Raw genomic sequence first — 24,673 nt, forward strand, 5'->3', positions numbered from 1 at the left:
GGGATCTCTGGCCCGTTGGTGTAGACACTCCTCTGGATTGTTGCCGCTGCCGGAGAGAGGTTACACAGAGATAAGTGGTTGTTCTTGCTGCATCAGCCCACACTGCCTACGTTAGCTCATCGGTTAGGACTCCCCGCCTCAAACCTTTCGCACTTCACGCGCTATTGTTAGCAGAGATACTGTCTGGTCAATTTGAGAGGGTTGGTTAACAGATTAACGTCCAAGCGTGTACAGACGAGCCAAGAGCTCCCGCCGCCCGTGGGTTTTTAGGCGGGGGCACGACTTCTGGTGTCATGTTCATGGTCAGCATGGCTGTCCATTCACACGTGGGGAGATATTTTTATGCTCAAGTGGACACAGATGAGCCGAGTTTGTGATTAGGTATTTCGCTTGCGCTGTTCTAACACCCACTCCTAGCTGTTTTATTTCACTGTTTTGACTTTAGTAGGAGAGCTTTTGGTGTGTAGCTGGTGAGTGCAGCACCGCAGGCCCATATAAGGAGTGTGTATGTGCTCCGTGTGGCTCTGCACAGAATCACAAGGTGTCTGGAGTCCACCTGTCAAGCCCTACCACAGCCATCTTTAGCACCAGCCTGACAGAAAACACTAGAGCACAGTCAGCTTTATGCCAGATGGCTGGTGCGCTATGCTAATATGCTATAACAAAGATGTTTATTATGGTAATATGTCATGCTAAGCTGGCAGTCACTGGGTTTGATTGAGTGAAAAGAAGCAGTGTTTTCACTGGGCTGGTGCAGCAGCCGCTGAGCTTTATAGCCTTTAAAGTAAAGCAAGGCTACATGTCCCACATCCCTACCGAAGACTAATGTGTATGCTTGCGTGTGTGTGTTTGCATCTCTGTATGTGAGCAGCGTGTGTAATCACTCCTAGCTGGCGGGCTCGGAGGGAGAGGTGGAATCAATGCAGTGGGCTATGAAGAAAAGGAGGAGAGGGAAGGAGGAGGCTGATCAATATCATAGCAGCAGGGTGGGGTAATATCCACTTCATGCAGAGCCGCCACAAACGGGGAGGATTGTGGGAGTGAAGCAAGGGGACACAAAGGAGAAGGCGAGAAATGAGAGAGAAGAGGAGAAGGAGTGGCAGTGGTAAAAAGATGCAAATCTCCATGGCGCCTGTAAACAAGAGGCTCTGTGTCAATCACCAGATGAAGTGGCACATTTAGCATTCTCCTCTCGCCCGCAACCATTCCAGCACTGCTGGGGATTGTTTGCTTGGCAGCTGGCTGCCCATTGGTCTGAACCGGGGGGACTGGGCGTGGCCGCACGGTGATAACGCATGGGCTGCCATGGCAATGATACCCACTTTTTTAAGAGAGTCATCAATAACCCCCGCCCCGTTGTACTTCACATACTGTTAGTCAATGTCTGCTGGATCATTCCATCATAAGCCTATCATGTCGCTCTCCGCACGCAATCTGTTACACGCATTCACTCTGTTACAAAAAGCTGGCTTTAAGAACACCTAATCACACTCTACCCAAGGACAGGTGGGTGTCAGACACACCACCAGCCACGCCGGCCGAAAAGTGAACCATGTTCACACATACGAGCTGCAGAAAGTGAATCTCCCTTTATGTTGCTTTGTTGTTCGAGGTTGCGTGCGGCCCACCAGATCTCATGCCAATGCTGATTGCACGGTATGGCGAACTGTGTCTCCTTTCCGCTTGATTTAACTTCAAAGCTGTGACCGGGCTGAGCAGAGCAGGCTTCGTATTGCCGTTTAAAGCTGGGAGACAGGATGTGATGGCAGACAACTGAACTGTGCACTGTAAACGGACACTTCCTCTGCGGTGGGTAGGAAGTCCCCGCCAAACCATATGGTCACACTGGGATGCACAGATCATCCGTGTGAGTGTGTGTGTGTGTGTGGGTGCATTCCTTAGGTTCTCTCTCCATGGGGTTCTGAATGTGTTTGTCCATTTATTCGTCTTGTTTTCCTGTGCGTAGTGTCTGCCCCTGTACATGCTGTTACAACTAATTGCATTGACCTGGCTTCTCATCTGTCAGAGCATAGAGGCGTTTTTAAGGTGGGGTAGATGTGTGTCTCATTTCAATGATGGCGGCGGGGCTAAGTGAAGGGTGAAAGTGAAGTGAAGAGGTGACTCGCAGACAGGAAAGCACTGCCTGAGACACAGCAATGACCCTCCCACCACCCCCCTCTCTCTTTTTGGTAAACAGTCATTCTCCTCTCCCCCCTTGACAGAGTGAGCTGAGGCGCGTAATTCCCTCGTCTACAGCAAAATCCTTTACCTTTCCTACCCCAGTCTTGGACTCTGCTGCACAAAGCAAATGCTGCCTGAGCCTGTGTGTGTGTGTGTGCGTGCAGGTTCAAAGTATGCCTTTTGATTTACAGGCACATGCAGATAAATGGGCGGAGAAGGCTTTGATGTGCCTGGGTTGCAGAGAGTAGAGATGTTGGTGTGTTGTTCAGCCTCTTTGTCTCACCCTCTCTCTCCTCTCTCTCGCTGTGGGTGCTGTGTTTGGGTATGTGCGAACGATAACCAGCGTGTTTGACACGCCGCTCCTCATGACTCTGTTGTTTTTCCCATGTTCTGCATTAGCGAGCAATTGTTTACTTAACCGTGTGTGTTTTATTTTTGCTGGAGTTTGGGAAGTCAACCGCAACACGAGACCTCGCAAAGGATCTGCAGCTCCTAATTCGCGGGGCTTAAAATATGCCTGTTTGGTCCTATTTAATCAAGACGCTTTGTTGGTTGTCCTTGCAGAACGGCCACCCGTTACATCAATGTCACGTCAGCTGAATGTTTTTTTCTGTTTTTGCTTTTTTTTATCTTGCGTTCAAATAACCTAACACAGTGGAAGAGGAGTTTAAACTAAACGATCGATTATGAATAAAAAGGTGACGCGTCGTATTGAAAGTCTTCACCGAACGTGTAACGTGCAGACAAAAAATCTGAAGGTGTTCAGGTGCTCAGTTTATGCAGATTAGGATGTAACTTATAACTCAGATCAATCATTTATAGATTCCTGCATCTTTTATCCTGCTCTTACGTCACCCGCGTCAGATTTCTCGCCATTATTCACTTACATTAAAGTCGCAGTGAATTTATTTGTATTATTTTACACTAGATTTAAATGGAAAGTAATTCTAGCCAGCTAATTTACATTTTTCCCTTTCTTATTAACTCAGCGTACCTTCAGTACCTCCGGGAGGATATGATAACAAAGCATCTTTTGATTTTTCTTGTACTTGAAAGTTAAAAAAACAAACCTGAGTTAATCATGTAGGAGGAACCTACAAAATATTCAGCTTTTAATACTATTACAAAGATCCGGTATTTTCCATCAGACTCCTTAAAAGGTGTCGGATCCATTTGAGGAAATGCATTTTTATGTTTGATGCATTGCAATGTGCATTTTAGGCAAAATATGAAATTTTTTTAAAAAACAAAGCAGCTGCATCCCTATCACTTTAAATTCATTGCACTTAAAAATACACGCAGAGACTCCAGTCCATAATCATGTTACAATATGGCGGCTGTTCTTGTCGGTCTAGACGAAAAGTCGTGCAGCACAGCTCCTTCTAGCACTGGGCCAGCCTTGTTATTGCAGCTGTGTTGTCTACAATACATCTCTTGTTGCAGCACAGCAGGAGGCTGCTCAAAGCTCCTGGCCTCTATGTGGGTGTGTGTGTGCGTGTGTGCACACATGTGTTATAATCACATTCCTCCCCAGCTTTCAGACATTTTCTCTGAGTAGCCTTTTGATTTTTGTGAGCTGTAACTGTGTTTGGTGAAACGCCCGTAATGTCTTTAAGTCTTTTAGCGCACATCTGATAGCGTTCTTCATTTGCATCCACCCGGATATATTGTCACACACACACACACACACACACGCAATCACAATCACACAGAGTCAGGTAATTTGCATGTGATTATTTGCATATTGTACAAAGCAGGCATGCCTGACAGACCACCCACTGCTCAGCTAGTGCGGCATCTGGCTGATACACTGCTTACATGATGTATTACTGATAGGGCCAGTGTCATCACTAGAGACTGACAGACAGGCAAGGTCACCTTCAGACCGAGATAAAGCAGGGGAAGGGAGCCGGAGAGATGGATATCTTTGGGAGCAGCGGGCAGATAAAAACAAAACAATCACAAGTGCTTGAGCTTGCGGTGGTTTAAGCTGTCTGTCCGGTTTTCACACTCTGCGTTAAGATCTGTTTTTGCATGCTCGTGTTAATACACTCTGCTTGTTTCACTCGATCCACGGCTGACTATCGCCGCTCCGTCCACGTTTGTTCTTTTAAATGGATGCAGTTTTGTTTGCGTGTGCATGCGGAAATTAGATTTGTATTGCAAGAAGCATCATAATTGTGCACTAACGTGCGTTTTCTGACCATACAGACGTGCAGGAGGCGCCTCAGCTTCTTGTATCTGTGTCACTGTCACACGCTCTCCCTCTAGACGCTCCTGATGGCCTGACAGCTGCTCTCACATAAAGACCTCCAAAGCATTCACACGAGCACACACTGCGTCAGTCTTTGAAGTGCTACAAATTTGTACACACGCACAGCACCTTTCTGACTCCCCAGTGCATTGTTGAGAAGATATACGACACACACGCGCACACACGCGCACACACGCGCACACACGCGCACACACGCTACGTGATAAATTTGTGTGTGAATTATACCAAGGCGACGGGGGTGGTGGGGGGGGGACATCGATTAGCACTGGCTTAAGCATGCCTTCTCATTTCCTGTCTTCCATTACAGCACTCAGCTCCATCTCTGCCATACCCTGCTCAAGAGGCTGCCACTGGTCCTCACACACACACACACACACACGCACAGACACACACATATGCAGGGTTTGGATTAGCTTGCTGGGCAAACGTCCAATATGACAAATCCACACACACACACACACAGTCTGATAGTCATATCCTTTCTGCGCCCCTCTCTGTGAGCATTCCTCCTCTCTTGCTCTATAGCAGCAGTCTAGTAAGTATTAGTGAGATGTCTCATTACTTCACCAGGCTATGCTAACAAGGCACAGCTAACACAATGGATTACAGGCAAATGAAACACCCGGCGGTTTAAAGGGTCTGCGCAAGATAAAGCCAGTGTCCTCTCAAAACGTCAGCATTCCTCCCTTTTTTCTTCCCTCATTGTGTGTTTGTGTCTCTCTGCGAATCCTGACTCACGGGCATTACCTTGAGACCAGACAAGTCTCCGCTCTCTCGAGAACATCCCGGGCTACGCACAAGCACACACACGCTGGTGAATACACTAACACGCACAGGGAAGCCAGGTATCAAAGCGAGATGGCTTTGAAGCGGCTAAATGAAAGGCTGAAGGCAGAAATGACAATGTTTTCTGGCAGGCTTTAACTCTATGTCTGGCTGAGAGGGAGAGCTTGGGAAATAAAGTCAGTATTATGATCTGAACACTGAGATATGAGCTCTCCTAACCGCCTCCATCTGTCCTCCTGCAGCCTGCGTTTGAAGTCTTACTCGGATCTGCATTCTAGTCTCTACCCCTGCAAAGCGCTGCAAAGATTTCTGACTGTGCTAATGTGTGTCTCTCTCTGTGTGTGTGTATTAGCATTTAGCCTAAGTTGCCAGGTGCTCTTTGACTGTTTTGTGCTGTTAGCGATCATCATTTTATAACCCCTCTCTCCCTTTGACTTTTAACAGTGCTGCTATCTGCACCATCACTTAACTTGTGTTAAATTTCCTGGCTTAAACTGACGTGAAACAGAAGTGTGTTGGAGGCAAAGACAAATATTTAAGTTGGACGCAGCTCGGCTGTTTTACGCCGCAAACAGCCAGCGCTAGTGTTCTCAAGTCTCACTGCCCCTCGCTTTCTAGAAGGAATCCAGCGCGATCTTTTAAAGCAGATATCTTATTATTCCTGCTATTAGTTTGCTGTATTCCTCGAGGACACATTTGAAATAAAGGAGAAGCGAAACAGACTGTGGAGCGAAGCAGAGGGTTGGAAAAAGTTGTGAACCTCAGTGTCGCAGTCATGTGGGGTGCTTGTGACTCTCTAGTGTGTAAAAGGGTGCCTGTGGTTGGCAGTATGATCCACCAGTAGTGGTCCTCAGCCCCGAAGTCTTAATTAGGATCATCTGTGAGCTCCGCGTGACTCATTCTTCTTCTTCCCCCCTCCCCTTCCTCGAGTCTCTGCTGTGTTTTTTGCCTCGATGACAAGAGGACCTGTTAACATCCTCACATTTGTTGCTGTATGTTATCAATTTGTACAGCGACCCGGCCAGCGAGTCTATCGTAAAGTGATCTAAACCCTGTGGGCTTGATTCTGTGAAAGTGGGTTTTAAATTTTAAGACAGGCATTCAAAGGCACACACACACACACACAAAGAGAAACGAGAGCAAATCTGCCCACTCTGAATCGGCTAATGCTCATCCAATCCAATATGGAGCCGGGCTGACAGATGGGCCCAGTGTGTTCAAAGCAGAGGGTGCCGATTTAATATCCAAACAGGTCAAGCCAAAGAGAGGCAGCGAGAGAGACACCCATGTGTAGGCATGGTGTAAAAGGTCCTGCCAGCATCGCCACCACAGCTGGGACTCACCTTGCCCCTTCCCTCCACCCCCCCTTCCCCTCCCCATGCCTCCCACACAATCTCACACATTATATATTTATTTATTTATTCGTTTTTTTTCTTGTTGCCAGGCATACAAGAAGGCTGTGCACAGTTCCGCCCAACAAACGTTGTAATCAGCATTTGCTTAGTGTTATTATGTGTGGCTCAGAGAATGAGGCTCGAGGGGCAAAGGCTTCCTCCAAGTAGCCAAGTGCACACGGTGAAGCCCATAAGGAGAAGAGGATTGAAGAGAGAGATCCTGCTGCTGCTGCTGGCTCTGACAGTCTGATTTTGAGTTGCTTTCTCTTACCTCTGACACAGAGTCCCAGCCTGCTGCTGCTGCCGGCTTGGGAGAAGAATAGAGGTGCTTATCCTGAAAGCCTGTTATTTGTGTGTGTGTGTATTTGTGTGTGTGTTTGTTCACACAGCACGCTAGCATTACTTTTTAACAACCTCCTTTGTCAGTCACTGAGATGTCTGAGATTGCGTGAGCACAGCAGATCTCTTGTACCTCACAACTGCATGTTCACACACATGCAATATATATATATATATTTTTTTTAAGTGTGTCTGTGTGTGCCGTCCAGATGGAAGTGCTTATTGAGTGCTGGTGTGCTGGCAGATCTCTCCGTCTCAAAGAGAGCGGGAGAAACAGAGGGAGAGGAAGAACGAAAATAGGGAAGAGAGAAAAGCCGAGTGGAAAACCCTCCCAATCATATCCATCATCTTTGTGTGCTTGCGCGAGTGTATGTGTGATCTTCCCAGCCAGCTCTTCCTGCCTCCCCCTTCTCTAATCTTATCATGTTGGAGCAGCAGATTAGTCCTCCCAGATCCCATCTCTGCCTCCAAATGCCACAATCGCCCTTTTGTTCTTTTGGTTGTGCTTTATTTCCCCTTCCGACAGGCTAGGTGAACACTCCAACTTTATGCCCTCCCTACCATTTTGTGTGTGTGTGTGTGTGTGTGTCAACACCACTACCAGCCCTGATCTCACATACTCGAGCCTCCCTTGTCCTCGGGGCATTCGTTAACTAAGCTGTTAGCTCAGCAAGCCTGCTAGCTTAGCTGAACTGCTTGACATTCCTTGCTAACACCGAGCTGCTGCTGCTGCTGCCGTTGCCTGCATGACCTCCCCCGTTCCCTCCCTCCCTCCCCTGCCGTCTCCTTTGTCTGCGGGTTCGGGATATGTCTTTCCTTCTTTACTTCTGGTTGCCACCTCCTGAAGGAAGTCATAGATCCTGGCTGGTGTTGTCGCCAGTGCACGAGGGGGTGGTCACTAACAGGGTTTGCAGAGGAAGAAGCGTGTTTGAAAGGCAGAGAAAATAAACAGAGGTTTCCTGTTAACGAGGTGCGCTGGGGGCCTGTCGTGTGGGAGAAGGGAGGATCTGGTATTGTTTAAAGCAAAGCTCTAGTGTTACAGTGGAAGGAGGAAGAGGAGGAGGAGGCGGAACAGGGCATTAGGTTTGAGGGTTACAGGTTGTAACAACGCTCTCTGGCTGCCATATTGCAAAGGCCACTGCGAACGGTCGCGAGAGAAGCCGGTTGCTGCTCAAACACTTACAGGGATTGGGGGGTTTTTGGGTTGAAAAGCACCGCATTGATTTTACACTCTCGCACTTGAAAACGCAGACTTAATCCCGCGCTCTCCGATCTTTGACTGATTTTTCTCCTTCGAATAACGGAGCCGTTTTTTTTTTTTTTTTTTCACATTTAAAGCCTTTCCTCGTAAAGAGAAAAGTCTGCCCTCTGTGTATCCCTCTTCTCCCAGTCTTTGTAGCATTGTGGTCGTACACAGGGGCCCTCGCTCCAGAGTTGACTGCACAAAGAAAACTGCACAGCCATTATGGTCCCGAGGGGCCAGCCATCTTTAGCTAGTCAAGGGGAGAATTAACTGGCTTGTCTTGTCTTGACTGCTTTCAGGACAGTGATGAATGCACTGATTCGTTTTTATTAACAGTGACTCTTGCCTCTTTTCTTTTTTTTTTTTAGCTTGTTCCACAAGAAACATACTTTATGTTTTCCTAATAAATATCCTTTTGGAGAAATAGTTGAACCCCTGTCTGTCTGAGGAGTGCTAAAAGAATGCCACAGGCCAAGCTGAGCCATGGGAGGGAGGGGAGGTGCTATTGTGTTCAGCCCCAAAGCATGACTCTCAGATTTATATCACCTCAGTGAATAAAGGGGCAGTCTTGTACCCTGCGGGTTGCGGTGAGGAGGATAGTTGTGATTTTAAGTGAGAAGAAATGAGATGGGTTTTTTTTACTGCTCTCACCTTAATCTGCCTCCTTTCTCTCTCCTAATTTCTCCCCTTCTGTCTCCTCTGCTCTGCTTCTTCACCTCTTTCCCTCCGCCTCGTTTCTTTCTCTCAGTAAGTCTTTTGGCCTCTCTGCAGCGAGCGGTACTCCCAGGGTTTAGGGCCTCAGGAGGAGGGGGAGGGCAGGGCCATGTTTAGCCTCTGGCAGGACAGACAAAGATGGCCGACACCGCGCGGGGCTCGGCTCTCTACAGGCAGCGTGGAATGCCTCTAATCAATTCAGCATTGTGGCTCTTATGTTCTCCCTCTGTCATTTTCTGTGACAGGCTCAGCAAAGCCCAGACAATGCGAGTAGTAGTTCGCGCGGCGAGTCTGAGCTGTCTATCATCTCCCTTCATTTTTCTCCCAGTGTTATCTACTCATTTTTCCACCCCGCATGTTTATGGAATTGTGATAATTGAAAGCTGCGCTCCACTCCCACTACGTGCTCCATATGTTGCACTCTCAGAGTCTCTCTCCGTCTCCCTCCCTCTTTTTGCCTGAGAGGGCTTAACGCCGCTGTGAGCTTCATAACAGCAATCTGCTCTGGAGAGTGGCGGCTACTCTCGAGCAACGAGGATGCTGATGATAGTGGAAGCAACATTTGGTCTCTGCTTTGGTTGGTTTGAAACGATGCGGGCTAATGAATGAGACGTACAACCCGCGCTTTTGTTTGTCTTCTTTTTCGTCTTTGCATCTTCTCCGTCTGCCTGTGCCTTTTTGTTTGCATCAGGCTCTGCATTTTGTGGGTTTTACAGACAGAAAATGAGATGTTCGGGTAGCACACCGGCAGCATTTACAGTCTGCCTTTAAAGTATTAATTATGTATAAGCACCGGATAACTACTCGTTCCGCTGTGGCAGGCAGCCCTGTTAGTCTAGAAGGCAACTGTGTCTGTACATTGGATAGACAAGAGGTATGGAAGGTTGGGCTGGCTGCTTGGAGGGAGGGGGAGTGGCATGACGTCATTGCACACATTTCTACACACACAGTACGCCTTACTGCTGGGGGGGGACGACTGTGTCTTACTCCATCAGTGTTGGATCACAAGCAGTGTGTGTGTTGCTTGTGCGATGTTGCGTGCATATAATCATCCAGAGCAGTAAATGCAGCTGACTTGACTGCATGCCAGCTGCTGTTTAACACGTCCAGGCTCACTTACTCACTCATTCCTCCTCCCTGCTGAAGGTTTGAGGAAGGAAAAGAAATGAAAAAACAAAAAGTGGTGGAGTGAAAAGGTTTACAGTGGAAGAGTGGGGGGGGGGGTATGGAATATGGAAGGAGTGGAGAGAATGAGAAAACCAGAGGTGGTCTCGAGGTTTAAGGGGAGGTGATGATTTGCTTGGCTGCGTGTGCTCTCAGTCTCCTCCCCTGTGACATAACAGAACAATGTACTCCAAAGGCTTTAAATATCTTTACCCTGACCTCATGTTTCTTGCGACGCACACACACGTATACACAAGAGCCTGGAAAGGGTGGATGTTAAACTGTCTGCCTTGGATTACTGAAGTATCTTCCCCCACCTTTTTATTTTCTCCTCTTGTGGTACTCCATCGGCAGTGTCGGTGCAGGTGTCTCGGTCTGTTAGTTCAGTGCAGTGCAGCAGAGCCCCTAATAAAGATGGCTGGGGCCAACGGGATTGTGTCGCAGTCCAGCACCCACCCTGGCAGTCTCTCTAATGTTCTTTCAAACCACTGTGACGGTCAGTTGGGTTTATGTGCAGTCACAATAAATATTTTATAACATGAAATGAAAACAGTATTTTGCCCTTTTCATCCCTCACCTCAGCACTAGTGTCAGTCTCTACCATTTTCTCCCCACACCTCCCCCCCCTGCTGTTTTTTTCCCCCTTCCCACTGTGTGTTTTTTCATTGACTCGCCCTGTGGAAAGGCTCTCTTCTAACCTCAGTGCTGCCACTTGCTGGCCATCTGAAGGATTAAAAGAGATTTGCTGACTTGCATTTTATCAAAGAGCCAGTGGGTGGCAGCACATAAAGGCATAGAAAACTTGATACTGTACATGTGCATCAAAAAGCTTTATAAAGCCCTGGTAGTGTGTTAAATACATAATGGCTCATTAGAGTTTTATCATTAAGTGAAGTGAAATCAAGGCAAAGGATTGATTTGCACAAGGCATAGGTTGAACACTCATCCATTCCCCACATGGTTCCTCTCACTCCATACTTCCTCCAGCGACGGCCATCCCACTGTTTACTTTATTAAGACTCTAAATGCCCCACAATCCGTTTTTAATTGACTTGGTCTCTCTGCATGCGTCTTGGCATCAGCCTGCGCGAGCCATAAACGGTGCATCTGCACGGCTCCGTTCTTTGCCAAAAGGCCAATTTGTGACGTCGTAATCAAACAGAACGATGTCTGTTTATCTTAGCGTGGGATCTTTTTAGTCTCCTGCTCACTCACTTTGTGTCTCTCTGTGTCGCAGAGTAAACGGGACCATCTGCTGATGAATGTGAAATGGTACTACCGCCAGTCAGAGGTGCCCGACTCCGTCTACCAGCACCTGGTGCAGGATCGCAACAATGAGAACGGTGAGGCCGCCGATTGATCGTTTAAACACACCTGCACATGTGCACGTGTACAGAACGTGCATGCAAGAGAGTAAATCCAGTTAATTTTCTGTGCTGTTCCTCCTCTACAAACACACACACCTGGCTCTGCTCTCCGCGCCGTGTCTCCGGCAGCCGAGCCAATACCGTGGCTCTGTGCTGGTTCCCTGGGTAACACTCCTTCAGGCCAGACAGCAGCACAGTGGAGTGTTAATAACCCGCAGTGTCATGTGGCCCTTCAGTGTACACGCTCTCCACCCAGTCAGCGCCAGTGGACTCATCACACTCTCAGCACATTCGCATCTACAGGAACACGAGCCTGCCAGTGATCTGCAGCCACTGAATATCAAATCCTGAGAGGAATTTAACATAGTTGGAGTAATGGGTGTCCTCGCAGCACTCTAATGCATTGTTTTTAGATTTTTATTAGTATTTTTTAAAAACATATTTTTAATTAATGAAGCCATCAATCATACATGCAAATCTGTGAACGGCCTGCAACAGGTAAATGAGTAATTGTTTAGTTATATCACTAAACCAATATCATATCATCCTTTTGGATTCAGAGTCAAAACCAAAGCCAGTTCAAAACAAGTCACCTCAAGGAGCTTTATACTATAAGGTAAAGACCCTGCAGTATTAGAACACCCAAACATCAGATGACCTCGCCCTGTGAGTAAGCACTAGGTGATGATTGGAAGAAAAAAGCTCCCTTTGAATAGGAAGAAACTTCCAGCAGAACCAGGCTCAGAGAGGCTCCTCTGCTGCAAGCGGTTACGGGGTGATGGGAAAAGGAAAAAGGAGGGCATAGAGAGAAAGGATAAACAAGCCAAAGGAGAGAGAAGGTGAAATTCAGACGGCTTGAAAGTGCTTATCAATACATTTATCAACACAAACTCTTACTGTATGCTCAACTGTTTATCCAAACTTTAAGCAAATTCAACTGGTAAACAAAATGATGAGCTCACAAGTTCCGTTGTCAGCCTTACTGTTTTGAAATGTAATCATTTATAACAGCTTAGTCCTCAGTTGTTCATCTAGATCAGGGGTAGGCAACTCCAGGCCTCGAGGGCCGGTGTCCTGGAGGTTTTAGATGTGTCCATGATCCATCACAGCTGATTTAAAGGGCTAAATGACTCCTCAGCATTTCTTGAAGTTCTCCAGAGGTCTGGTAAACTAATAAACTAATAAACTAATCATTTGATTCAGGTTTGTTAACCCAGGGTGGGATCTAAAACCTGCAGGACACCGGCACTTGAGGCCTGGAGTTGCCTACCCCTGATCTAGAGTGTTTAGCTAGCAACTTAATACATTTGTCTGTTACTATTAGCTAGACATAAGCTACTTATCTATAATGTAAAGTAAACCAGCTATTAGCCATAGTTTTAGCTCCGTATTTCGTCCACGGTTCCACACTATTACTATTCTAATCATTCCCACATTTCTTTGGGGCTTTTTATTTTTTACTGCTTTATTATTTTTACTTAACTTTTTTTTCCAGTTGAAACATGTTCAAACCCACTCAGTAGTTTAAGTGTAATTAAAGAAACTAGCTGACCTATTCTCCATGTACCCCATGGCTACATATATCTGTGTTCTCTGTGTTCTGTCAACTACTCTACTTGGTTTTATTGCAGCAGGAAGTCTGTGTCCTATAAACATTGTTGAAGTTCAATTAGTTTTGTAGTTACTCGGTGTTCTGAACACTTTGTCGTTGCACACAATTTAATTTTAGCCTTTTAAATGTGCGTGTTCCTGGAAATCAGCCTGATTATAAACTGCAATTTTCTCTTCAAACTGAGATAAAATAACACACCTCACCTGTTGACACATCCTGTTCACAGTTGGCAGTTCTTGTTAGCCGGAGTGCCCCCAGTGGCTCGGCTTTTCTTTGCCTCGCAGTACAATCATCTCTACCTTTACACGCTGTAAAAACAGCCTCCTAACCAAACAAAAAATCCAGATAGGATCAGGGTTACAGCTAAGTATAGTGTTGTGCCATTTTCTTTTTCTACGATAATACAAGGATTGTGCCACACAGTGCTATACTATCAGCAGTCTGTCCTGGCAGCAGGGACTTGGACTATTAGAATTGATGTCACAAGGCCGGAGCTCACTGGCCACAGCTCAGGTCATTTGTCAAAGACAAGTCCCAACTTCCTCTTGTTGCCAGTGATGCATCGTAACTACCATAGAGGTCATTTCCCTCGAGAACTGAACATTATGCTCTCTTCTGAAGGAATAGCATATTACTGGCTTTATTGAATTGAACTATTTATTGAATTATGGCGCAATATTCCACAGAGGTGCTTGTTACTGTGGGTAAACACAGAAATGTGCTGATGCTTTTGTGATTTACAGTCAGAGCTACTTTATCTCAAATCATTATTTTTGTCACAGATTATGTATATGTATATGATGTAGACTGACCACAGGCACTATTCCCTCCTGCAGACTCTGGCCGGGAGCTGGTCATCACGGATCCAGTGGTCAGGAGTCGAGAACTCTTTATCTCGGACTACGTGGACACTTATCACGCTGCTGCTCTCAGGTAAACAAACCCACACATGAGCAAACAAAACTGCACATAAAGACCGGACGCTTTCTAAACAGTGCTACAGAAGAAAATGGAATACTTTCAGCACAGGTTTCACAGGTTTTTTCTACACCGAGATTTCTGCTTCTAGAGCATCTAGGCTATTACAGTATTTGAGGTTTTTTTAGCTTTTATTTTTGGATTTTGGTGCCTTTGTATACAAATTACAGAAATGTCATTCAACTTTCGTGGCACCTTCTGCTTTGATTTTGTGTTTCTGTCAGCAAGATAAAGATAATCTTATGGCTTTTAATCAGAAATTGAACAAAAGAAGAAGCAAATATTATACTTTTGCTGACTAATTCAAACCAGTTCCCTTTTCTTTTAATTAAAACACTGCTATCATAAAACATACGGCAGGTCTGAACCAGACTCAGGATATAATATAGTGTATTTTATTTATCCCTTAGCCTTCTGAGCCGTAAACCTCCATTATCCCCATATTTCTGCCACCTCTCCATGAATAATTATGTTGCTCTGATACCAAATTGCTTTATAGCACTACACACTGAGCTATTTCATTTTTACAATCCTAAAGTGATCATATAGCATGCTTTACTGGTTTTAGCAGGTGCTGCCAAAATAGAGCAGATGTGTAAAGATACAAAGCCATAACTGAGGCGCATGCCTCTATGCTGTTGAACATTAAAACACTGATTAAAACAGCTCTGCATCAATACACACCTGCACAAGCTGCTAGAGAGCAGCCTATAGCGCCTCCTCTGTATATATTTAATGTCTTTGGAAATGCTCGCCGACTTAATAATTTTCTTTGTCTAGAAACAAATACGCTTTGTTCGGTCTTTGTCCCTGCCTCTGTCTCTTCCTCCCTCCTGGCTGACCACCCCTCCCCTCCTTTCCCCTCCTCTTCCCCTTTCCTTTAATCAAAACCATCTGCAAGCGGTAAAGCCATGTCTTCCAGAAACCACAGATTTTAGGGAAAATTAGCTGCAACTTCTCCTACACAGAGCTCCCTTTGATTTGTCTTTTTCTCTGGGCTTTAGATAAACGGGAGGGAATTCCAGTGGGATGCTGTAATGCCGCAGCTCTGAGCTCTCCAAAGACGGCTCTCCTTAGCACCCTTTAATCTTTTCAGGGGGAGGAAGATACTATTTCTCTGCAACGCAGCCCAGCTACATATGGCTGTGATGTCTGTTATTTTGATAGAGGCAGACACCAGGGTGCTGGAAACAGGAAATGGCATCAAGATGTGGTCAGAGCCGTGGCCTCCACGGCTCACTGGGGGGTAAACGTGCTAGGAGGGGAGACAGGCAGGTTGAATTCCTTTTCCAGATCTCCGCGTCTGCAGCAGATGAGGCAACGCTGACATGTTCAGCTGGTGTTTACGGCTTAAGTAGCCAGAGCCTGATATTTCACCGCAAAAGTCAGCAGGTGCTGACAAGCAGCAGATACCTGCTGTCGCACTTGTCCCCTCCTGTAGGCGAACATACCAGAAGCCTCTAATTAGGGCTACTTGTGCTCATGCTGGGGTGTCACTTTGTCATGTTGGTTGTTTTTGTCTAATAAAGCCTGTCTGCTCTCTTGCAGGGGGAAATGCAACATTTCCCATTTCTCTGACATTTTCGCTGCCCGGGAGTTCAAAGCCCGCATGGACTCCTTTTTCTATATCCTTGGATATAACCCAGAGACCAGGTGAGCTTACCGGCACTGATGGTGTACCCGTCTTAATTCTCCCCCAAGCTCTGAAATTCAGTCAGCCCTGCACAACACTGACACCACGTTTATTAAATCAGGACAACACCGAGCCATCAGAAGTTCAGGCTGACATTTTTAACAAACAAAAACTAAAATCTAAAAATATTCATTTTCACATAAGAAAAAGAAAAGCAGCAGGTCTCCGGCAATAAAGCCTGTTAGGATGACTACACAATTATCAATGTAGGTGACAGCTAATTTTCTGCTAACTGATGTCTGTATGATAGCTGTGAAAGGCTCAGTTAATTGCTAAGATATTTTAGAGCTCATTGTTATGTTGAGACAAAAATAGCCATTCATTATAAAGACACTTTAATGCAGCTAATTTCGGATGAGGCATGTTGCTGGGGTTTGCGTTAGTGTTAAATAACTTGCTAAATAATACATTCTTAGCAAGATTACGCATGCAGGAGCTATACAGAGAAGCTATTTTTACCCCACATGAGACATGAGGTCTCTACTTGATGTGGTCCAATTATGGGGAATGAGCCAGGGAAACCCCCCATGGTTTGTAATTTTATTGGGAATGTATCGATATTTTTCATGTTGCATGTCAGGTTTTAAACATTGATCTTTTGCGTTAAAATTATGATTAGAATCAAGATCCTGCACGTTAAGCGTCTGATTAAGGTTTCACTGAAAACACTTTGATATGCCATGGCAGGAAAACTAGAAAACATTCTTTTTAAAAAAAGAAGACAAAATTCACAATATTTATGTAGCTAATTAAAATAAAACATATTTTCATTACATGCAGTTTTGTATGCTCAGATAATAATGCCCTAACTCTATGTTAAGCACATCAACATATGCCAAAGTGGAGCCTCTTCTGCTGTTTTTCTTCTGTGCATTAGATTATGTTTTGGAGTTTTCCAATGACGGTTGTCTTGTTCAACCACATAAACACTCCTCACTTCTTCATTCTTTCAATCACCTTCTGGCAGTGCTTATCCACAGGCCTGCTGATATCCAGGTGTGTTTCTCCTTCTGTGCAGAAATGTGGGCTTGCAGAGCCCTTAAGACAAGAGGCAAAACAAATCAACAGATTACACATTATGATTGTGCTATATAGTAGGGGTGCAACGATACTCGTATCAATATTGAACCATTGATACAGTGCTTTCGGTTCGGTACGCATATGTATGAACAATACAACATTTTTTATTTATTTTATCAACTTTCCTTCTGACGATGCTGTCTGTGTTGAGCGCTCAGTGGATCTGCGTTCAACTACTCCGCCTAGGCTGCACTGTCGAGTGCAGATCCACTGAGCGCAGGGCAAGCTAGCAAGACAAAAGCTAAGCTAGTTGCAACATGGCAACTGCCTCAACGCTACCCGAAATTCAACCTCCCCCACCCTCATTCAGATGAGGAACTATCTTGGTTTTCATGTGAAGTATGACCCTGAAGGTAAGCGCGTCATGGACAAAAGTAAAACAGTATGTCGGATGTGCCACGCAATGCTCAATTGGTGGGAACTAGTGCGTTAGCGCAGTTAGCTTGTTAACGTGTTGACGCCGTCCAGCCCCACGCGCGGGGCGATCTGCGGTAACTCGTTAACGGAGATTTGCGGCGTTATGGCATTAATGTCATTTTAACGAGATTAATGCTACAAACGTTACCCGAGTCATTTAGACAGCCGTTAGCACATGATTCTCCTTATGGGGACCTGATATGTTTAATATGCTGCTGAGAGTATACCCCAGAAGAAGCGTATAGTATAGCTTTTATTTTGGAAAGAGCCATTTCTCTGTAATAAACTCTCTTTTCCAAAGATGAGTGTTTTCTCGATCAGATAGATTTATTTTATTTTTTTAATTATTTTGTTGTTTCAGCAACATTACATTTAAAAACTGTACTTTTGAGTTAAAATATATATTTATAATTTTAATAAGTGACAAATGAAAAGACATAAACATTTTTTTGTATCGAAAAAATATCAAACCGTGACACCAAAGTATCGAACCGAACCGTGAATTTTGTGTATCGTTGCACCCCTACTATATACATGTCCACAGAATGGTACTAAAACCTTGAATGGTACCAGGATATCCCCACATGTATTCATGGAGGCCTTGTCTGAATCATAAATATCAAGTCAAAATGTTCTGCTTGCATGACCCCAGTCATTTTCAAAATGTTATAATAAGAATATTATCAAAATATTTGTCTTTCCATACGTTATATTAACAGCACATCAGGTTTGCAAGGAGGCTGTCGTAGAACATGAGGGAGGGGGGACACTGCATGCAGTTTTACTAAGTGTCATAACTGAACAGAACAATGCTTGGAAAGTCGATGCTACATCCTAACGCTAGAGGCGTATAAAATGAAACACCTGGCCACCCAGTCTGCCTTTACAAACACTGTTGAAAGAATGGGTCGTTCTGAAAAGCTGAATGAATTTGAGCATGACGCTCTGACGTGATGTCACCACCGAAAGGAGTCAGTATGTGAAATTTCTTCTCTTGGAGATCTTCCGCACGTAGCTTTAAGCACTATTATTGCAACGTGTTTCGGAACCAAGAGGAGCTCGGCCGCACAGTTAGAGTGGAGACCTGAAGTTCATGGTGCGTAAACGTCTCCAACACTCTGCTGACTCAGTAACTACAGAGCTTTAAATGTGCTCTGTCATTAACACACAGCACTGTGGTTCAGTAGTGCTATGCAATACTGCAAAGTTTAAGTAAATATAGAGCTAGTATTGCCATTACCAATTCCAATATTGATGGGTATCGTTTAGGTTTTATCCGATACCAGTGCCAAACTGGTACTTTTGAAACGATGCCGGTGCTTAAACGGTGCTCGAACAGGTGCTTAAAGAATGGAGAACACAAACTTTGTTCAAAAACCTCTTATGTTTTTATTTTTAGCAGTCTCTTTTTTTTCTGCAAAAATGATAACCAAGTTAGCCTGTTGATACAACATACCTCCTTTGGTTGGAGCCAGTGCTTAAACAATGGAAAACACAAACGTTGTCTTAAAACCTCTCATGTTTAGCTGTTTTTTTGTAAAAAGATAACAATGTTAGCCTTTTCTGCAGTTATAGGGCATATATGGTATCACTCTATCAAATAAGAAGACAGCCGCATGTAACTACGACTAGGGCTGCTCAATTAATCGAATTTTAATCTCGATTACGATACGATAAGAGCAGCGGTCCCCAACCTTTTTTGCGCCACGGACCGGTTTATGCCCGACAATATTTTCATGGACCGGCCTTTAAGGTGTCGCGAATAAATACAACAAAATAAAACTAGTACCGGTACCGAAAAAAAGAAAATTTATTCATAACACACATGAAAAGACCAAGGAAAACCGAGTAAACGATAACAAAATAACACTGAAAACCGATTAAAACCCTGAAAACCATACATTTCACACCTGAGCCTCAACTCTCGCGGCCGGTACCAAAAGACTCACGGACCGGTACCGGTCCGAGGCCCGGGGGTTGGGGACCGCTGATTAAGAGGACCCGAGGGAAGCTCGGAAAGCTAAGCAGAAGTTATTTGGAGAGGAGAGTGACTGCCGTTGGTTGAAAAGAGGTAAAAAAAACTTCAGTGGTGTGGAAACATTATGGGTTCGCGGAGTCAGACGTGGATCAAGTAGACACAGTGTGTAAACTTTGCTACAGTGTCGTAGCTGCACCACAGAGCAACACTGCAAAGTTCACTAAACATAGATGTTTACATTTTTCATTTATTTTTTATAGTGCAAACATTTGCACTGTTATCAGTATTTGCACACTATTTTATATTATTTTTTGACAATCTTTAAAGTCATTATTCAATACATTGTTATTGTTAAATAAATATCGTCAAATAATTGAGATCTCAATTTCAGTGAAAATAATCGTGATTATCATTTTTGTCATAATCGAGCAGCCCTAATAATAATGGATTGGATTTATATAGAGCTTTTCAAGGCACCCAAAGCGCTTTACAATGCCACTATTCATTCACTCTCACATTCACACACTGGTGGAGGCAAGCTACGGTTGTAGCCACAGCTGCCCTGGGGCAGACTGACAGAAGTGAGGCTGCCATATCGCGCCATCGGCCCCTCTGGCCAACACCAGTAGGCAGTAGGGTAAAGTGTCTTGCCCAAGGACAGAACGACTAGGACAGAGAGCCCGGGGATCGAACCGGCGACCTTCCGGTTACAGATACACTCCCCAACCCCCTGAACCACGGTCGCCCTAGTACCAGTACCGAAAAAAAGAAAATTTATTCATAACACACGTGAAAAGACCAAGGAAAACCAAGTAAACGATAAAAACGATAACAAAACGATAACAAAATAACGTGGTTAGCCTACTCAACGTAAATTACACACAAACATCATTAAGCTACTCACCCATAGAAGAACGGCTGCTGCTGCTACACTGGCAGGGCTAGGGGCCAGGACTCTCCTCTTCGAGTTTTTGGGGGATGTTGCTTACTCCGGGTCTGATAACAGGCACCACACCCGCAGTAGATGTGCTCGGTGTGAGGTCTTGCAGCAAGCTATCAAATACGGTGCATTTCTCGGCTTTTAAAAAAAACGCTATGCGTTCATCAGATTCGAGGTGTCACCTCCTTTGCACAGTATTACCTTAAAGCACTTGTTGCAGGCTGCTGAGTTTGCATCTTTTGCTGTGAAGTACAGCAAGACTTTTGACCGCTTCGCCTTGGACATTTTTAATCTGTAGCTCTGCTCTAAAAGAACGTACATACCTGGACCCGCCTACTACGCTTGCAAAGGTAAAATTATTGGCTAAAATCTAAAGTGTATGACATCTCAAGAAAAAAAAAAGCACCAAAATGTGCGCTGCTTTTCGGCCTGGTTACTACCGTTTATGTTAGAAACGGTGTCATAATGGCACCGGATACCGGTACCCATCCCTATATAGGGGTAGGAGTATGTCATGATTTGAGATGAATCATCATTAATCTGCACATTTTAATGACCACTAAATCACTGTGATTTCACTGTGTAGAAACACACCTTTTGCTCTTTCTGCATTTTGACATTATTTATTTATTTATTTATTTATTGGAGACCTGTAATGTAAATGTTCCCATCTCTAAAGCACTTTGGATCCAGTTCTGTTGTTTAAATGTTCTATAAGCTGTAAATAAAACAGACATGACAGTCAAATCAAAAACCTTCCAACGTTTTTCATAGTTTTTCCAAAAAAATAAACAAAACAAAAAAAACCCCAAACAATTATTAATGAAGCACAATTCTGTGTTTTACATACTGAACTTGCAGGATAGAAATTTTTTAATATGTTGGATCTCTTGATCTTCACATTAACTGATGCACATTTACGCCGATGCCCTAAAGTGTATATATATAACATTTTTTTGGACACGATGAGCTTTTTCATTCATTCAAGTGCACGAGTACAAAATGAGAGAACCCCCCTTGTGTTATTATCACTGGTTGTGCGGGGAATGCCTCACGTGTTGCAGTGACAGCTGTCCTTGTTGTTGGCACTGATGGTTGCCAGCTGGGAACCCCCCTCCATCGGGGCCCCCTGTTCCACTCTCGGTCTTCCGCTCCCTTCCTCCCTCCTCGTTTGGTATTCCGAGCTCGGCGTCTGCAGCATTGCAATTTCACTCTTGTTTATTATGGTGCAGACATACGAGGAGAGATGAATTCCGTATCCCGCATGCGGCGGTGTCTGCCTGCCTCTTAGTGCGTGCGCGTGTGTGAGGTCGCAGCACATGCTCAGTAGTGTGTGTAGAGGAGCGAGCCGAGCTTGCGACGCCGTACGTGCTGGCTGAGGTCACAGCACAAGCTCAGTGAATACCTCTCCGGGAGCGAATGCGTGGTTCTCCATTTTGAGCACCTAGGAATAGGTGTGAGAGGGGAATTAATTTCAACCAGCGTTACACACACAGTGTCAGCACCCCCACCTTAGGGCTCGATGTCAGAAATGGACGATTTGTTCAGTCCCCGGAGGTAGGTTTGCGATCACATTGTCGCGCTTTCCCCGTGCCATTTATCGGTTGCGAGTGCGCGAGTGTTTGGCTCGTCTTATTTTCATGGAGTCGCATTCCAGCTGTCTGACAGGACTGTGTGATGTGTGTGAGAGCCGTCCGCGCCGCTGTCATTGTGTTAACCGGCTGTGTTTGTGTGTCGGCGGCGGGGGAGAAAAAAACCGAGTGTCGGGAGCCCGAACGCTTCTGGACGCGCAGGCTGTCACCGCAGCCTCGCATACCGTTACGCGTCTGGAGTCGCTCCGCACCTTTTTGTGCATGCGCTCCATTCAAGCTTCCGATAAACGCACATTGTCGGGGGTGTTCATCCGCAAGTGTGGGGCTGGTGAACGTGCTGCCGGTGTGGTTATATTGTGTGCGTTAAGACCAGCAGAGGCTTCCCTGGCTCCATTTTGCATCTCCTGTTTACAACCGGGATGATGACATGGCGTATGAAGCAATGCCGGGGAGGGGGTGCAGGCAAAGCTCAGACGGCTCTGCTGCCAGCTGCGATTTACACAAACCTACCGATCACCATACCAACAACACCAACTTGAGTCTGCTGCTCCTTCTTCTGTTTTTTTCTGCCGCGCTACAATTATGTCAGTGTGCCACAGTCTAGCGCAGCGATTGGCTGGAATTGATGGCGGAGGGGGCGGGGCTATCCTTGATTGCACACAAAGTTGCCCAGACTGTCACGTTGTTGTTTTGGGTTTTGATAAGTAAGCCTGTAATTACTTTACAAGATTGTGTGCTAATGCTGAGTTAGAGCTGAACGTGTTGTAACAAGTGGTCATGTTTTTATAGTGTTTACTGTGCTAGGCAACAGGCTTTGAGCTGCTTAATGGGGGTGGGGGGTCATTATTAGTGGGGGCAGTGTTTTATGAATACTCTGAGCACAGCTGCCCAGATAGTGCTTCATCCATCCATCCATGCCTTCCTTTGTTTGCTATGACTAATTGTATTAAGCTGATGACCAGGATTTCTCAATAAGTATAAAAATCAGCTGCTGGATGCATGATTAACGAATGCTTGATATATATGCATATATTTTTTTTATCACAGTGTTGCAGGCTTGCTTTTGTTTAAGAGTACCTGCAGTCTTTATGGAAACTCCTCTAAACCTCCTGCTGCGATCTGTATTCTGCCTCCTCTCTCAGGACCTGCGCAGCATTAAAGCACGGCTGTCTTCAGACACACTGTTCTCATTCTGGAGCACAGGTCCTCATTTGTCATCCTTACTGCCTCCTGCCAAATGTGCCGTGGACCTGGCCCGACTGCACATTGTCAGAAACGCGTTTTGTGAGAACTTTTTTCACTGTGTGCAGGAACACACTCTGTAAATTAAATCATTTTTTTTTTTTCTTCTTCTTTTTTTCTCCCTTTGTCATGCAGGCGTTTAAATGTGCAGATGTGGATGGTATATCTGTTCTGCTCTAATAAATCAAAAGGAATGGTTACTGTTTGTTCATTGTTCGCCACTCACAACTGTTTGGGAAGTTTCAGACATATAATGGTGTCTGAAACCCGGCTTTAAGTGGGATTATGAAATTGTTATGAAACCTTTATAGTTTTATCTGGAGTGCTGATGACGCAGAGAACCACCGTATTTCATCTTTATCAGCACTATTCATCACTGTAGCTGCCAGTTTCTGAGTGCTTTATATTTAGTTTGTCTTATTCGCTGAGAGCGTTGGTAATAAAACCAAGTGAAGTATTTCGACATGTTTCGGAGCGGCGGGCGGTGTTTTGGCAGCTGAGGTTCGGGTTTTTGGAGTGTGCTGGTGTGGAGGTTTTTGCCAGCGCTTCTGGCAGATCATAACATCTATGGACGGATGTGGATTAAACCTTTAATCGGACTCTCCTGTCTGAGGGGATCTTTTTAAGAAGGGCAAACGGGCTAAAGCTGAGCCCGTCGCAGGGTTCGCGTGGTTTGAGGACTGTAAAGAGGACGGGAGGATTGCGGCCTCTCGAGTTTCCTCCGGTGATGGAGTGCGAGCTTCTCTCGGTGCAAATCACGCTGACAGATTCTGGGCTGCTCTGCGCTCGCTTGTATGAAAATCGGCGCTGTTGCCTAGGCGACCGAGGGGAAAAGGCTTTTCAAAAGGAACATCTTGTCATTTTCTTTAATCCACTGCAGCTGGAGATTCGGTACACTATTATTAAATTGCAGTTGCTATGGCTACCAACATTTGCACCAGCAGCCGTTTTCACCCTGCATATCCAGAGCCAGTTCCCCCTCCACCTCCACTCCCCCCCTTCTCCTTTTTTGGGATTCTGTTTTATTGCTGCATGCACGTTATCATGCCTGCAAATGTGCACTGCTCGGCTCGCTGTGCAGGAGCAGGAACCAAATCTGTAAACACTTTGTACTTTTTCCCCGTAAAGACTTCCACATTTGAAAATAAATGAATAAATACAGACCATCCCCACTTGGTCTCTGTTGCATCTAGTCTTGGTCATGAGTGGTTAGATTTTTATTATCGTCAGTTTGCGATTTTTGCCGTTTGAGCAGTTGTTTAGTTAATTAAACAGGATTTGCAGAGCTGACAGATTTCTCACAGCCGGCTTTTGAAATGGTGACGTGTAAATATTTTGTTTCAATCTGCTCTCTTTGTTTCTTCTCAGGCGACTAAACAGCACACAGGGGGAAATCCGAGTGGGACCCAGTCACCAAGTGAGTCGTTGCTCAGCACACGCATTAATGTTCAAACCGCAGGGCTTCACCTGAATAAGAGACTAATAATTGCATTATTTGATCTCTGGGTGGGAATTATGTTTTTAGTTTTGAGATTTTTTTGTTCATCTGTTTATTTTATGTGAACACACTCTCAGATTGAGCGCCTGATATCCGGCTCAGTCGTTGCAGTGATTATCATATTTCTGTTCACCGACTTTGTGGCTAGATTCACAAAAGTCTTGTGTTCAGTACTGCGTC

General features: G+C 45.1%; 1 protein-coding gene across 9 annotated transcripts in view; it reads left to right on the forward strand.

Moving 5' to 3' along the window:
- rerea (arginine-glutamic acid dipeptide (RE) repeats a) overlaps positions 1-24,673 on the forward strand; it is a 129,047-nt gene that overhangs the window by 75,683 nt on the left and 28,691 nt on the right. For 7 of the 9 annotated variants that reach the window (XM_087834328.1, XM_087834322.1, XM_087834327.1 and 4 more), the window contains 4 exons: positions 11,334-11,439; positions 13,912-14,008; positions 15,602-15,706; positions 24,364-24,412. In XM_087834328.1, the coding sequence (XP_087690454.1) occupies positions 11,334-11,439; positions 13,912-14,008; positions 15,602-15,706; positions 24,364-24,412 (357 nt within the window). Of the gene's footprint in view, positions 1-11,333; positions 11,440-13,911; positions 14,009-15,601; positions 15,707-21,493; positions 21,719-24,363; positions 24,413-24,673 lie in introns of those variants that run through there. The other 2 variants (XM_087834331.1, XM_087834330.1) reach the window with 2 other exon arrangements.

Source organism: Neolamprologus brichardi, chromosome 20 (genome assembly GCF_056152115.1).
Source record: "Neolamprologus brichardi isolate AB-2024 chromosome 20, ASM5615211v1, whole genome shotgun sequence".
NCBI classification, from domain to species: Eukaryota; Metazoa; Chordata; class Actinopteri; order Cichliformes; family Cichlidae; genus Neolamprologus; species Neolamprologus brichardi.